Raw genomic sequence first — 13,893 nt, 5'->3', positions numbered from 1 at the left:
GTATTTTTCATCATTCTCCCTGTGCAGCTACAGATGCCACTCCACCAGCTTACTTGAACAGTGCAACAGTCCATGTAGCACACACCACAACATCTCCACACACACTGTGGGGATGTCCATCTTCCATCAGTCAATTGCAAAAACAGCATTGATTAGTGAACAAGATACTCCACCTCTCTCTCCACCAGAAGCTCAGACATTCTGTTCCCACAGAAGGCTGTGATTTATCTGTACATCTCACTGTCCGCATGTTACCCCTGAACATCCTGAGCATTTTCTTACAACTGACCAGCTATTCTAGAACAGGTCATTTTCTTCTGGAATTTCTAATGCTGTAGCCACTGGAGTCTGAAATTGATTACAAGGTTGGACAGATGACTACCTGCTTTGCAAGATGTGGCCTGTCCATCTCCTGGTTTCTCTCTATTGTTGTTGCAGAACATCTCAATTTTTTTATAAACAGTATGCCTTCAATCATACTGTTGGCAACTAGATGATCTGCTTCCCTTGTGGTAATGAAAATCATATTATTATGAATTACTATTTATACAGACTGTTAAACAATTAATTTGATTATCCGGCAATTTTTAACTGTTGTACTTCAAAAGGTACTTAGTAAAGGATCCATTACTGAGAATTACTGCAGGCATGTAAATAATGAAGAAAATGAAGGATAATGACAAATTATTGAGCAAATCCACACTTCAGGAGGATATTCCAGATTCACAGGTTCTCAGGATTCACGGAGTGCAATGCCTTATTCCATTTCATCACAAACAATCTCCCTGCTGGAAGGCAGCAACTACTGAGCAGACAGACAACAAATTATTTAAATTCCGTAACTAAAACTACCCCAACTTTAGTCATCAACTTCAAGTACACAGGTAATGCTGTAGTATGTACTCTGACAGAAATGGATCTGCACACAGTTGTCAATACATTGGCTGAGACGATGGGACTTAAACTTAACACGCAGAAGACCAAACTTCTCCATTAACAAGCTCCAAATGCACGTCTCAACTCAGATTTATGATGATGGTACGGAGAACATTAAGCATTTCTCATACCTTTGGTGTTATCTTTTAGAGATGGCTGACAAAGAAATGCAGAATCACTTAAAATGCAGTCTTTGGCCATGTGAGGCAATGCATATTACAACATTAAAATTGAACTGAAACTGATGGTCCACCATGGAGACACGATTTCTACCTTATTGTACGGGGCTGAGGCACAAAGAATGTTCAGTAGGTCTTTAAAAAAAGCTGGAGTTGTATCCCCAGTGCTGGCTGTGAAAACATTTAAGAGACAGGTAGGAAAGCAAACACACTAAAGTTTGGTATTTCCTCCCAAGCCGGTACGACAAGAACTGAAGCTATGATCATCCTCTATTAGTTCCATTTGAGTTGGTCATTTTGTCGAAATGGCCATCTCCAGCCTCCCAAAGAAGGTCCTCTTCTCAAACTTAGCAATTGCACCAGAAGTACACAGAATAAACTATTTCAAAGATATGGTAAAGGCAGAAACAAAATGCAATAGATATCAGATTTGCTCCTCACAAAGGATGTCACATTGGTGTGTTCAGGCTGCCAGAACTGCCATCTGAAGACAATTATGGAGGTGTGTGACACTAACACTACTGTCTTGTCTTGGCATTGTTACATGTGGATGGCAGATTGTTGGGACATGGCTGGGGAGGCTTTCTTCTCCAAGACCTCAGCTCATCCAAGGCAATCAAATCAGAGCTAAGAAGAAGCATCAAAGATATAGTAAAAGGAAACAAAAGGAACTTTGTAAACAACTCATGACCCCTGTCCGAAAACGATAGAGGAAGAAGTTCTGAAAAGGAGCTCAGCACTTTAAGACTGAAAGCTGTCAGAATGAGTAAACAAAGTGAGGGTGTCGAAGGGAGCTCGCCATGATCAGATTTCACAATACATAGTCGAATGTGTCCCCAGACCAAAGCTTCTCCACCCGACAGAGACTGCACAGCTCCCTTATTGATCTAATTGGTCATCTTCAGGTCCATTAAAGTGAAACATCCTTAATCATCAGGATAGCGGTGCGGTGGCTAAGGATCTGCGCCTGTGGCTGGAAGGTTGCTGGTTCAAATCCCACGGCTGGTAGAGGAATTCTACTCCAGTGAATTAGTAACTGAAGTAGCCAGTCAGTTGTGAATTCATTAAGCATCATAGTTCACCTTGCCATACAGTATATTGACCCCAGGCCATTTGTAATCATATAATAACATACAGACAGTAACTTCCTGAAAAAAGGCCCAGAGAAAGAGGGCTAAACATATACCTTGTTATTTCATTGGTTAATTCACAAAAGATTGAAGGTTGTCATCCACTAGGAACAGAGGACTCAAGGTGTAACCCCATAAAATGCTAAAAAAGATCATTAACACAGAACTCATTCCATTTTTTTCAAAATGGTCATATATTTTGGTCAAGATGTCAGGCACTTGTTGAGATCTTTTGTGAGTGAAGTAAAGAGTTTGGATTTGGAGACAGTGTTATGTGGGATTATACAGTGAAATTAGTGGGAACAGGCTGTAAAATTAAAAAAGTCTGCCAAACGTTCATTCAGAACTTTTAGACAGAAACACTGTGTTAGAAAATGTTTTTAACACAAACATTTGAAAGGGACAACGCAGATTATTGAACGTCTTGTGTCACTGATATCTAATGGATAGTTCTGATACTATTTTGTTCACAATTTGTCATGTATATGTATTTATGTAACTATGGCTTTGGGTCTTTTCCTCTCATCTAAAAGGAATGCTTCTGGAATGTTACATGACCATCCTTTACTCTGGATAATGGTTGTTGTGGGGATAACCGATCACTCCTGGAGCTCAGCTACAGAAATACATAAATATCACTCTTCTCTTAGGTGCCTGTCACCTGTGAGTGGATGAACTTGAGGACAGTCATTCACTTATACTCAGTTCTCCTTGGTTATAGTTGTACTGTACTGACGAGCCAAAACACCAAAATAAACGTTTAAGCATGGGGAAAAAGGAAGCAGAGAAATTTGAACTACATAAACTTAGATTTGAACTACATTCTGTCACGTATGTCAGAAAGGACAAACCGTGGAAGGTGAGCGATAAAGACCCTATGCGTACCGGCGAGACGGGGGTTAGCCCGGGCTCAGCCGATCAGGAATTGCCGTATAGAAACCTATGCCCTCAGGCCAAGAACAGGAGTGACCTGGTGCTAGGCGGGTCTCAGGGCATCTGAACTTCAATGCTGAGCGAGTAGCAGAGCAGAAGCAGGAAATAAATAGGCTACACAACAAGACACACCAGAAAGACATGAATAATCACAGGGAACTAGGAACAGGAGGAAAGTAGAGTGCCCTCTAGGTGTACTGGGCGTGACATATTCCTTAGATATTCCTGCATGAATAATTCATTATAAATTTCCAGCCATTATTTTCCAGAATTACCAAAACAAGCTATATGAATATATGAAAAGATAGAAAGTAAGATATATGAAACGTATTCTTCTTGTGATTGGTTATTAATTTAAGGAGCTTAAACAAGGAGATTCAATGCACTTACCGTGATCAAGGTTTGGTAAAGACAGTAAAATCCCAGGTACCACGTGAACCTTCCAGCAGAGAAGGGCGGAACATACCACAGGAAGACGTAGGTCATGGTCACAAAGGGCGTGCAGCCTACCATCCTGCATACACAAGGGAAACAGATGTACATAAAGTCAGAACACCCTGCCTATTGAGCCTCTCCATATTGTCTGTTATTGCATGATTTCAGAAGTAGAGAAAGAATGCAGGAAAGACACTTGGAATTGAGAGGTTTCTACAAATCAAAAATGACTGAAAATAATTGAAAGCTGCAGTTACTGTATGACAATGGGTGTAAGAGCTGCTTGCTAAGTGTTAAACTGTGCCACAGCCTAAAAGCTTGATGAGAGGTCAGTACACTGCAAGACCTACAATTCTGGAAAAACAAAAACAAACCCACATATTTCTTCAGCATCCAAATCCATGCAGCTCAAAGCCAATAAAAATGATATTGGTTATTTGTTTCCATCTGACCACGATTGTCAGATTATGAACTCTTTTCTCAGCTGTTTTTTTGCAAGTTCTGACCATCATTATGTGGATAATGTGGTCCAGTGTAGTTCGCACAAAGATAGCAAAAGATGACAAAAATGCGCAGGATGGACAGCAGCCCTGGCCCACATAACCATAAAAACCCTTTATTGGCAGAGTTTTCAAGACTTTAAAGTTTTGAAGACGAAATGCTCAAGTGTGTCCACATTTTCATGATTGTGGAGAAACATGTCCCTTAGGAATTTATAGACGCAAGCCTTTTTTTCATCACGACCACTGTAAGGTCTGCAGAAATGTGTCGGTGCACTTTTAGTGTGTAATGTGTTTGCTGAGCATGGCTGCTGTACAGCTTCAAATCCTGAAAATGTCAAGATGGTCAATTGAAAACAGCACTCTTCTCCTCACTGTGACCCCCTGACCTTATCCTTTATATTGAACTGAATATAGGCCAATGAGCACTGCCAGTTCTGGCACTGTCCAGGATCTGAGCACAGGCACATAGCCCTCTGTTCTACATAGCAATTGTTTGCAAGACAAAAGTTCATATCACTCACGAGGTTGTATATAGTTAGGGAGGTCATGCATTGTAAAAGGATGAACTCAATGGCCGCAGTGGAATATTCTGTAAGATGTTTACAGGCCCTCTGTTTAAACAAATAAAAAACACTCTCATAAAGCCTTTCTAGAATTTAATTAGGTCTCTCACAATTAGTCCATTCCAGGCCAAAGTCTAGCCAGTTCATCAGCAGTTACAGTATCTGTTAGAGGCTGCTACTGAACTGTCATTTTAAAAATGTGTTCACCTCTGTTCACTCTGTGCCACCACCAATCAGTATCCCCAGGTTGAGTGAAATACATTAATTTTCCTTCAGGGAATTATCAAATCACCCAGATTACCAAATCCACCAACGAAAACACCATTCTTATTCACCAAGAAGAGTCAAAAATATTTTTTATTCTTGTGTGATTCAGAAAAACACCCAACTTAATTGTCTATGCATTTTTCAAATAACTACAATAAATACAATTTATAAATACAAGAGTTTTAAATAACTTTGATTTTTACTCTGTGTTGTTGTGGGAAAAAAAAATCATTGGATCATATTTTTTGTTTTCAGTATTGTGTATCATTCCATATCAAATCATACCAATGAATCGGTACCAGTCGTTACATAGTATAGAGCTGTTGTTTATATCTCACTGTTTGCGCTGTAGTTACCATGTGTTCAAAACATTTTTAAAAGATCAAAAGTGGGTTAAACATTTGGAAAAGCTGAAGAAAAAAGCAACTTTTCTGTTCATGTTTTTACTTTCTAAACTTTACCATGTACGTTTTCCATGTGGTTTTTCACCATGTTTTGGGTACTATCTGCATATTAATGAATTAAAAATGAATCAATCATTCATATGACTTCAACACATTTTGAGTCATGGAGAAACCTTTCACAAAAAGCAAAAAATAATTAGTGTTGTTAAAGCATAAGTTATGAATAATTATTAATCTGTATATAACCAATCCTTGAATAATATTTATTCATTTCCATATAACTGATCCTTCATTTGCATTTTTGCAGTTGAAGTTTCCCCAAAACATAACTAATAATTAAAAGAAAATAATGTTGAAATGCCCTTTATTAGTTTCGACTGCAAACAAAATTCATACTTATGCTCCATTTTTAAACATATTTAAAGCCTTACCCAGATTAACACAAATATTATTTTCTGATTTTGTTATTTGTTTTCATTTATAGCACTGGTGATCTGGAACAAGCTAGTCAGCCATGTTGTTGAATCTCTCAAGAAATGGCTGGAAGAGACCTTTGTATCTATTAACTACTAACAATCAAGTGAGCCAGACAGCCCCTCCCATTTGTAACTTGTCTTAAAGTCTTGTTTATAGTAAAAAGACAAAGAGAACTCCAAGACATTCTGAGAATAGTCTCTCATATACCATGCTGGGGATGTAGAAGATAATAAGCAGTCAGAACTATGCCCAGGCTGAACGTGTTTCACTGAAGCCCAAGGCCCAAGATAACTCTGCTGACCTCATGCAAGTGCTGTAATTACATCCTGTCTGTGGTCATGAAGTTACACGTCAATTGTGTGCAGTTGGTGATATCTTACAGCTTCCTCGAAGCAGTTATCTAGCCACAATGCAAAACGCATTTAATGAGTTATGCTGCCCAGATTGTGTTTATTTGGAATGTAGCAATTAAGTAATAATATTAATTTCCTCAGAGATCAGAAAAGTGTACAATCAGCTTTCCTAACCTTTCGGCTATTACGCCCACAGATGAATTTGGTTTTTGATACCAAATTTGTACGGCAGCTGTAGAAATCCAATGACTTTAATTCTTCTGTTTTTAACCACACTATCGTGCTGTTACAGTATATAAACAGCTTAAACAACTTAAAAATGAAAAATTCTTCATACATGCTGAAGAACTATGATTCAAAATATTGTTTCCAAAATTAAATATGCTATTTTTTACTTATGTGTATATTTCTGGTGTCATTAGCTCTATATTACGTATGTGGGTTCCCAGTTTGAAGATAACCCTCTAGCCAGTGGTTAATGCTACTTCCCCTCAGAGAATATGAGGTATAGAAGTCAGAGGTTTGTGAATTGCTGGCAGTTTCATTCCCAGTGCTTTAAAATGAAAAACAATACTTTCATACTTTTCTGATACATAAAAAAGTAATGACGGGTACAAGTAAGATACAAATTTGCAAGCATGGTGAAAATGTCCTTACCATGGCATGAGTCTGCCAATCCTGGTCCATTTGCTTATATTGATGAAGAAGCCAACAACAGGGTCTGTTACTGCTCCCCACGCCTTTCCAATGAAGAGCACAAGGGAAGCCTGGAAAGCATTGATCTGAAGAGAAAACACACATTTGCTGCCTTTAAAATATTCAGTGGTTTTCTCTTTCTTATTGAGAGACTTTGTGTCTTAATTACAGTATCTGTGATCTGCTTCTTTCAGTTTTACTTTTATTGTAATGCCTTTCTTCCTCCAAAAGCACATATCTTTTAACTTATACTGTATCTCAGTAAAACAAAAAAAAAACCTAAACTATCTTTGGCATCCCAAGCCACACGCTAAACCATATTTGTGCCACGGCAGAACAATTTCAAGAGTTAGCATGGAAGTACAGTATGAAAATATGGCATCAGTATGGTCTTTACCCCATAAAAATGCATGGAAAATGGTTGTTGATTTTAACTCTCTGATGCAGCGCTTAAATACTCCACTTTGCTCCACTGGCCAGGTCAAGAGCAGTTTATTCAATTGTCTCAAACATATGATTGATCCCTTGTCAGAATTGTATGGCACAACACCACTGCCAGTGTTTACAGTGACTCTGCATTGCAGATCATAAAGCAATATACAGTACATTTAACACAAAATGAACCAATTTACAAATAAGAAACAAGTAAGTTAGCAGCTTAAGTCACCTTTATAATACAGAGAAAAAGAAAACTGACCTGACAACGAGACGATTTAGACTTTGATAAGAATTCAACTTAATTTAATTTAACCATAATTAAACACATTTCTGTTCAGCTCCTCCCTCACTGCGCTTATTTCTTTGCACTGACAGTGAAGTTAAAGAGCTCTGTGTGTGCATTTCTCCCTCCTTACAACACCCAGATGCCCTGCAATATCAAAACTGCACAGGACACCCACACAGCTCCAGGGCCTTCAACAAAGCCCACAACCGGTGCTTATACTGTAGGTGACACAATACCACACACCTTCTCATGAAAAGGAGATAGAAATATCTTGGTTTATTATTTTTTATGTTTTATGTGATGAAAAGTGTTGTAGTGTTATATAAGCTTTAAATTTACTTAAAAATTCCCTCCATACTAATTTTTTTTTTAAATGAACATTAAAATAAAAAGTAGTGAGAGTGTAGCAGTTCTAGATCTACCTTATCTTTTGTTTTTTAAAAACACTATCACATAGGACAGACACGATTACATTTATTACCAAATGAGCTGTGTCCTTCCTCTGTCCACTAAACACTGTGTACTATATATTGGGGGAGACTGCAAATATGTTGGCCCCTAAAGTTTAGGATTTTAAGCTCAGAGTGCCAAAGGAATAAAATTCAGACTTGAATATCATTCAAAATGGTAAATATCTAGCAGATGACCTTTAATGTAGACAAGTGCAAGGTTTTGCACTGTAACAATTGTAAACAATTGTGGGCACCATGTTACAGAAAAGATATTGCTGTTCTGGGATCTGTCCAGAGAAGAGCAACCAGATACATTCTGCAATGTCCCACACTGACAGGCTGAAGGAACTGAACTTTCTTTAGGTTTGAACAGAGAACAGTATGAGGGGACAGGTATTCAAACTCCTCAAAGGAATTAAAAAGGCCTGCTCAGTCCTTTCATATGCTACACCACCCAGCTAACTGTATCAACTTAAGCAAACCCACTGCAGCTTTCATGGTCAAGGATCTGAGGGTACTGTATATGGTCAGTAAGGCCTCAATGGTTGCCGCTGTGGAAACAAGCACTCCCTTAAGAAGAATTCAATGTCAGAACTGTGCTAAAAAAGGAAAGCAAAGCCTGCCTAAGCAATATGTCTCTAAAGAAACAAAAAGCACTACCTTAAGTCAAGACATCTTCAAAAGGAGCACAATCTAGAGGTAACAAGTGGAACTATGTGGCTGTGCATTTAAAACCAAGAATAAGAGGCACATAAGCTGCTTTCAAATAGGTCAGATGGGCCAAATTTCCTTCTCTCAATTATAACCTCCCTTCCATTCCGAAAATACTCACCTGGGCAATGTCAAGGAGAAAGATCTGCAGGAAGAATGCTGAGGCACTTCCAGCCACCTGGATAGGGGCTCCTCCGATGGCAAAGGAGAGTTTATGACACACAGAGAGCCTGCTGTCCTGGGGAGTCTGTGAATAATATAGAAAAAAAAGAAATACTGAAGCCTGTGAATAACACAGTGTTTATTTCCAATATCCACTGAAGCTTGGTTCAAATGTTCAGGAATGGAATCTTGGCCAAAACACGGCAAAGAATCGGATTCCAAATTCAAGATTAGAAAGACACACTTTAGAGAGGAACGCAGACAAGGAGACAGTCTGTGAAAATATTTTGTTTTTACAAAGTGATGGTGTATTAATATTAGCAAAGAAAGGTAACCTGAATATGTTTCTCATCTGTATGCATTTCCAGTGAATGAGAATAGTGAAAACCAGTTGAACTGATGAGCCACCACATGCATGCCTATATGGTATGAAACATAAAGACCATAAAAAAATGGGAAAATATATGAGAAGCTACTTTAAAACTTTTATTGAACTGTACCAAATAGGCACAGCTGATGAACTAGAAATAAATTTGAAGATAAAAGATGAAGCAGGTATAGATCATGGCATACAACTATTGATTCAGACACTTTTTTAGAATCCAGACATATCTTATCCTGAAGAAAATTCCCAGAAGTCCCAGAAGAAAAAAAACAGAAGATACCGAGCATACAGGGACCGCCTGAATGGAGGATCCTACTACTTTGGAGACTGCTGCCAGGCACAATTCCAGACAAGAGCATGACATCTTCCCCTGGCAAACCAGAAACTCTCCACCTGTTGCTGAGTTCTCATCTTATTCCATCTGTTAAGCAAATACTAATCATTATAATACACCAAATCAGAATATAAAGCTGTAAGATGGCGTTGTGAAACTGGTTCTTATCCTCCTGCTGGCTTCATTCAACCTTTTACATGTTGTCGCCTGTGATGTGAGTTGGATTTCCTCCCAGACCACAGGAGGCAAATGGCTTAAAGAGGCCTAGTTAGTCCATTCATTTGCTACACCACCCAACTCACTGTATTAACTTAAGCAAACCAACTGCAGCTTTCATGGTCAACGATCTGAGGGTATTTGGTCAGTAAGGCCTCAATGGTTTCCACTGTGGAAACAAAAAGCACTGTATCTTTACTGGTGTCTGCAACAAAACAAGAAGCACTCCCTTAAGAAGACTTTGTGGTTCAGACAGTTTGGGTATGGGTTTTAATGTCAGAACTGTGCTAAAAAAGGAAAGCAAAGCAGAACTATGCAATAATGGGGGCATACACAATTTGCCTCACTCAGTAAAGCAAGTTCAGACTGGGACTAAAAAACAAACATTTGTGTCAACACAGAGGGACAGAAAAGAAACTGAGAGGATATCTGCAACCGACAGGCTGAAAAAAACAAAAACAAAAACAAAATCATTGTCAGTCAATTTATTTCATTGGCTTTTTAAAAGCCCTGCATTGTATGTCCAATGATCTAGAAAACCCTCAGTCTGCAAAAGGAAATGCTGCTGGTTTTGTTTTATGAAAGGATATCCCTTAACCACACAGCAAACCAGACACTCCTTCAAAGTCACTATAAATATATTGATGACTTTTTTTTTGCTCATGCAAACATTATGGTTTCCAGAATTATAATTACCAGAGGTCCTGTGTAACTATTAAAAAGAAAACATATAAATGAGTCAACTATCATCTTCACTTCACAGATTAACAAAACACGAAGGAACCCCTTGCCCTGTAGCTAAAAGTAGACTAAAACTGCAGAAATGCGAAAGAAAATCTGCCTGCAAAAAAACCTAAACATACATCTTTGTACATAACAAATAAAAGATAGTATGTGTTCAGGCTTAGCTGTCTCTGATAATACAGCGCACGTTCGGACACGCAATAGGAAGCGTTACTTGTTAGAAAAAAATCAGTCTGCTAGTACAGCTGTAAAGAAGTTTAGACCACGCCTTGATCTACAAACCTCTGACTGCAGGTAGGATGCCGGAGCCCCTTCCGACAAGATCTGGCACATGTATCTGTGATTGCAGGTGAAAATATTCACAAAAACTCCGTTTCTGCATATAATGGTCGAGAAATGCCAGAATTCGTGTTAACTCCAAAGCTACACAACACATACTGAAACAAACAATAACATGTCTATATTATAGTGAATTTCGCTTTCGTAATGAAATTTTCTTAAGGCCGTGACGAAGTGCATCTCCACCAGCGTCACAATGACGGTTCGATGCGATTTCAGTGTTGCATATGAACCATTTTGTTCAATGAAATCATCATTTTCGTTGTGTTTATACAGTACTGCATCATTCAGACGAAAACATAATGAATTGTTGTAAGGTACAGAATAATTATAAGGCGAATAATGCTTCAAACTTACTCAGTCGCATTTTAAATAAAAATCTCTTATAAAACCGATCTATTGATTAAAAATAAACATGAAGAGGTGTGTAGTAGATAAGTTAGGTTGGTTAGAAACAATAAAAAAATAATGGCTTAGATTGCACTAGTTAAATCAGAACAGAAATGAAAACATTTGTAGGTAGATACCACAGGTAAAGTCTAGAATATAGTTTCTGAATTGTATTCACAGTGATGAAGACGTATTATCATCATAATAACTTCCACAGTGATGACAATCTGATAGGTTCCAAGAAATGCTCCACATACGGCATTAGAGAGGACCCACTTCACCTACCACTGAAGTGCTGCACCCCTGGGTGACACATGACAGCCATTACGCTCCAGCAATCCCACTACACAGCACCCACACAGGTGGGGAAGAGAGAAATTACATGACCAACTACTGTAAGAGAATATTGAAGAATAAATACTGTAGTTTCAAATGCATTTTTAACAAGTCATGTGTCAACACTTGACATGCTTTATGCTTTCATTGCTGTTTCTTTACAGAAATGTCAGATACTATTATTTACTAAGTGAGAATTCTGAATTCTTTTGTTAAATTGTCATTATTAATTAATTAACAAAGCATACAGGATAGGAAAGCAAGACGCCAAAACACTTTTTTGGGTCAGATGGGTGAGAAACAATAGACAAGCCTTCCTTGGATAATATATTTACTTGAGTCTTATCACATCAAACTCAAACAGGAAATACTATATCTTGTGGTGTCTGAACTAAAGTTATCTCTCGCCCATATTTACAGAGAAAGATTAATCATGGTTCTGGACCAGACGGCGTTCTTAAAGCAGAGTCTGCACAAAAACTGGGACAATGACTCACATTCAGAAACTCCACAAGATACGTTTCAAAGTTAGTTGGTCCACTGCTTTTGGAAGCATAAGAAAGTTGTTCAGCTATTGAAACCAGAAACTGACAACCACAGTAAAAAAATGAACTGGTCAGAAGATTAAACCTTTTCATTGATGACAATGTTTAATTGTAGTTTGGTGAATGAGAGAGCGATGTGGGTAAGAAAGATATTTTGAATTCTGAGGCAATGTTTGACCAACTACTATAGAAAGAGACCAGATCTAAGTCTGCGCATGGCCGCATTCTTAACTCTGCTGTTTTGGGGGTGCTGCCCATTGGGTAGGATATCAAATTCGTGTTTTGATTCTTCTCAAAAATGATACCACAACACTGAATTTCTGAACTGTAATATTAGACTATCTGAGGCTTCCACAAAGGCATTCAAAACTACCCACGAGAGATCTTCTGTCTAAAATAAAATGTTTTTCTGAAAGTAAAAGAAGTAATCTACAGATTTAAACAGTACAAATCAGTTACATTTTGCAACTGGGAAAAAAAAGCATTTCTTAAATAAGTCTTTGCCTCTATGGACACTTATATGAGTTAGCAATGCACAAAGATCAAACTGCAGAAAGGTACACAGTGAAAACAAAATCATTTAAATTCATAGAATTTGTAAGATGCAGTTGTTTTAAGTTGAATATGTAACATTGCAGTTTAATTTAATTGTCTCAAAACCAGCCATACCCAGACCCTAGTTTTCAATGTATTATACAATGTATGCATTATTACAGCTTAATATGAGCTGGGGTGAGTGGCACTGTGGTGCAGTGGTTAGCAGTGCTGCCTCACTGCGCTGGGGCCCTGGGTTTAATTCCTGCGGTGATCTGCGTGTGGAGTTTGTATGTTCTCCCTGTATTTGCGTGGGTTTTTCCTGGGTGCTCCAGTTTCCTCCCACAGTCAGAGGACATACTGGTAAGTTAATTGGCTTCTTCTATTGGCAGTTTAATTGGCTCAATTGGGAAAAAAAGTGACCCTTGTTTGAGTATGTGCGTGTTTGTGTGTGCCCTCATATGGACTGGCATCTCGTCCAGGCTGTATCCTGCCTTGTGCCTGTTGTTTGCCAGGACACTTTCTGGCTGCCCCGTGACTCTGTGAGGAAATTGGATGGATGGATCAGCTGAGGCTTTGGTGAGTGGGTAAGATGCTGTAGTTTTAAGTTGCAAAGGTCTGTGTCACATTTATTAAACACAGTGCAGTTTTCAACACTTGCTCGTAGCAAATCAAAACAATGATTTGCAGTTTTCTGTAATTGTAATCTTAAAACATAAAGTATCTTTCCAGCATAGAATCACATAATGATGAGAAAATGTATAACAGAATCGGGTACACCTTAACTGAAATAAATATACTGTATATTCTTATGAATATACGTGCTGCAAATAAAGACTGTAAATCAGTGAAAACAGAAGTCTGAGTTCCAGTTTTATGTGTGTTTAAAAAGGTTATATTGTACTAGAGCTTTAAATGTTCTCAACACTTATACTTCGTGTTTAACTTGATGATAGATGCAATTGTTATGCTGAATGATGTGCTAGAAATTATAGTGTATGCTGCATTCCAGAGATGTCTGAAATAACAGTGACATTCCGAAGTGGATTAAATTCATATTATACTATAGGCTGGTAGTAGACTGTTCAGCTTTGATAATAGCTAAGAAAATTGTTGTGAAGCCCTACACATAAATATGTATAGCT

The 13,893-nt window shown here is 38.2% G+C and overlaps 1 protein-coding gene across 1 annotated transcript in view; it reads right to left on the bottom strand.

Annotated features, from left to right (window-relative positions):
• mfsd2b (MFSD2 lysolipid transporter B, sphingolipid) overlaps nucleotides 1–13,893 on the bottom strand; it is a 33,523-nt gene that overhangs the window by 17,076 nt on the left and 2,554 nt on the right. Inside the window, exons 2-4 of the mRNA XM_088909072.1 lie at nucleotides 8,885–9,001; nucleotides 6,838–6,962; nucleotides 3,569–3,692 (exon numbers count right to left, since the gene is read on the bottom strand). Of these exons, the coding sequence (XP_088765198.1) occupies nucleotides 3,569–3,692; nucleotides 6,838–6,962; nucleotides 8,885–9,001 (366 nt within the window). The remainder of the gene's footprint in view (nucleotides 1–3,568; nucleotides 3,693–6,837; nucleotides 6,963–8,884; nucleotides 9,002–13,893) is intronic.

This window comes from Atractosteus spatula, chromosome 2 (assembly GCF_055471065.1).
Source record: "Atractosteus spatula isolate fAtrSpa1 chromosome 2, fAtrSpa1.hap1, whole genome shotgun sequence".
Lineage (NCBI taxonomy): Eukaryota > Metazoa > Chordata > Actinopteri > Semionotiformes > Lepisosteidae > Atractosteus > Atractosteus spatula.
The sequence above is the reverse complement of the archived record's forward strand: the minus strand, read 5'-3'. Positions and strand labels throughout refer to the sequence as shown.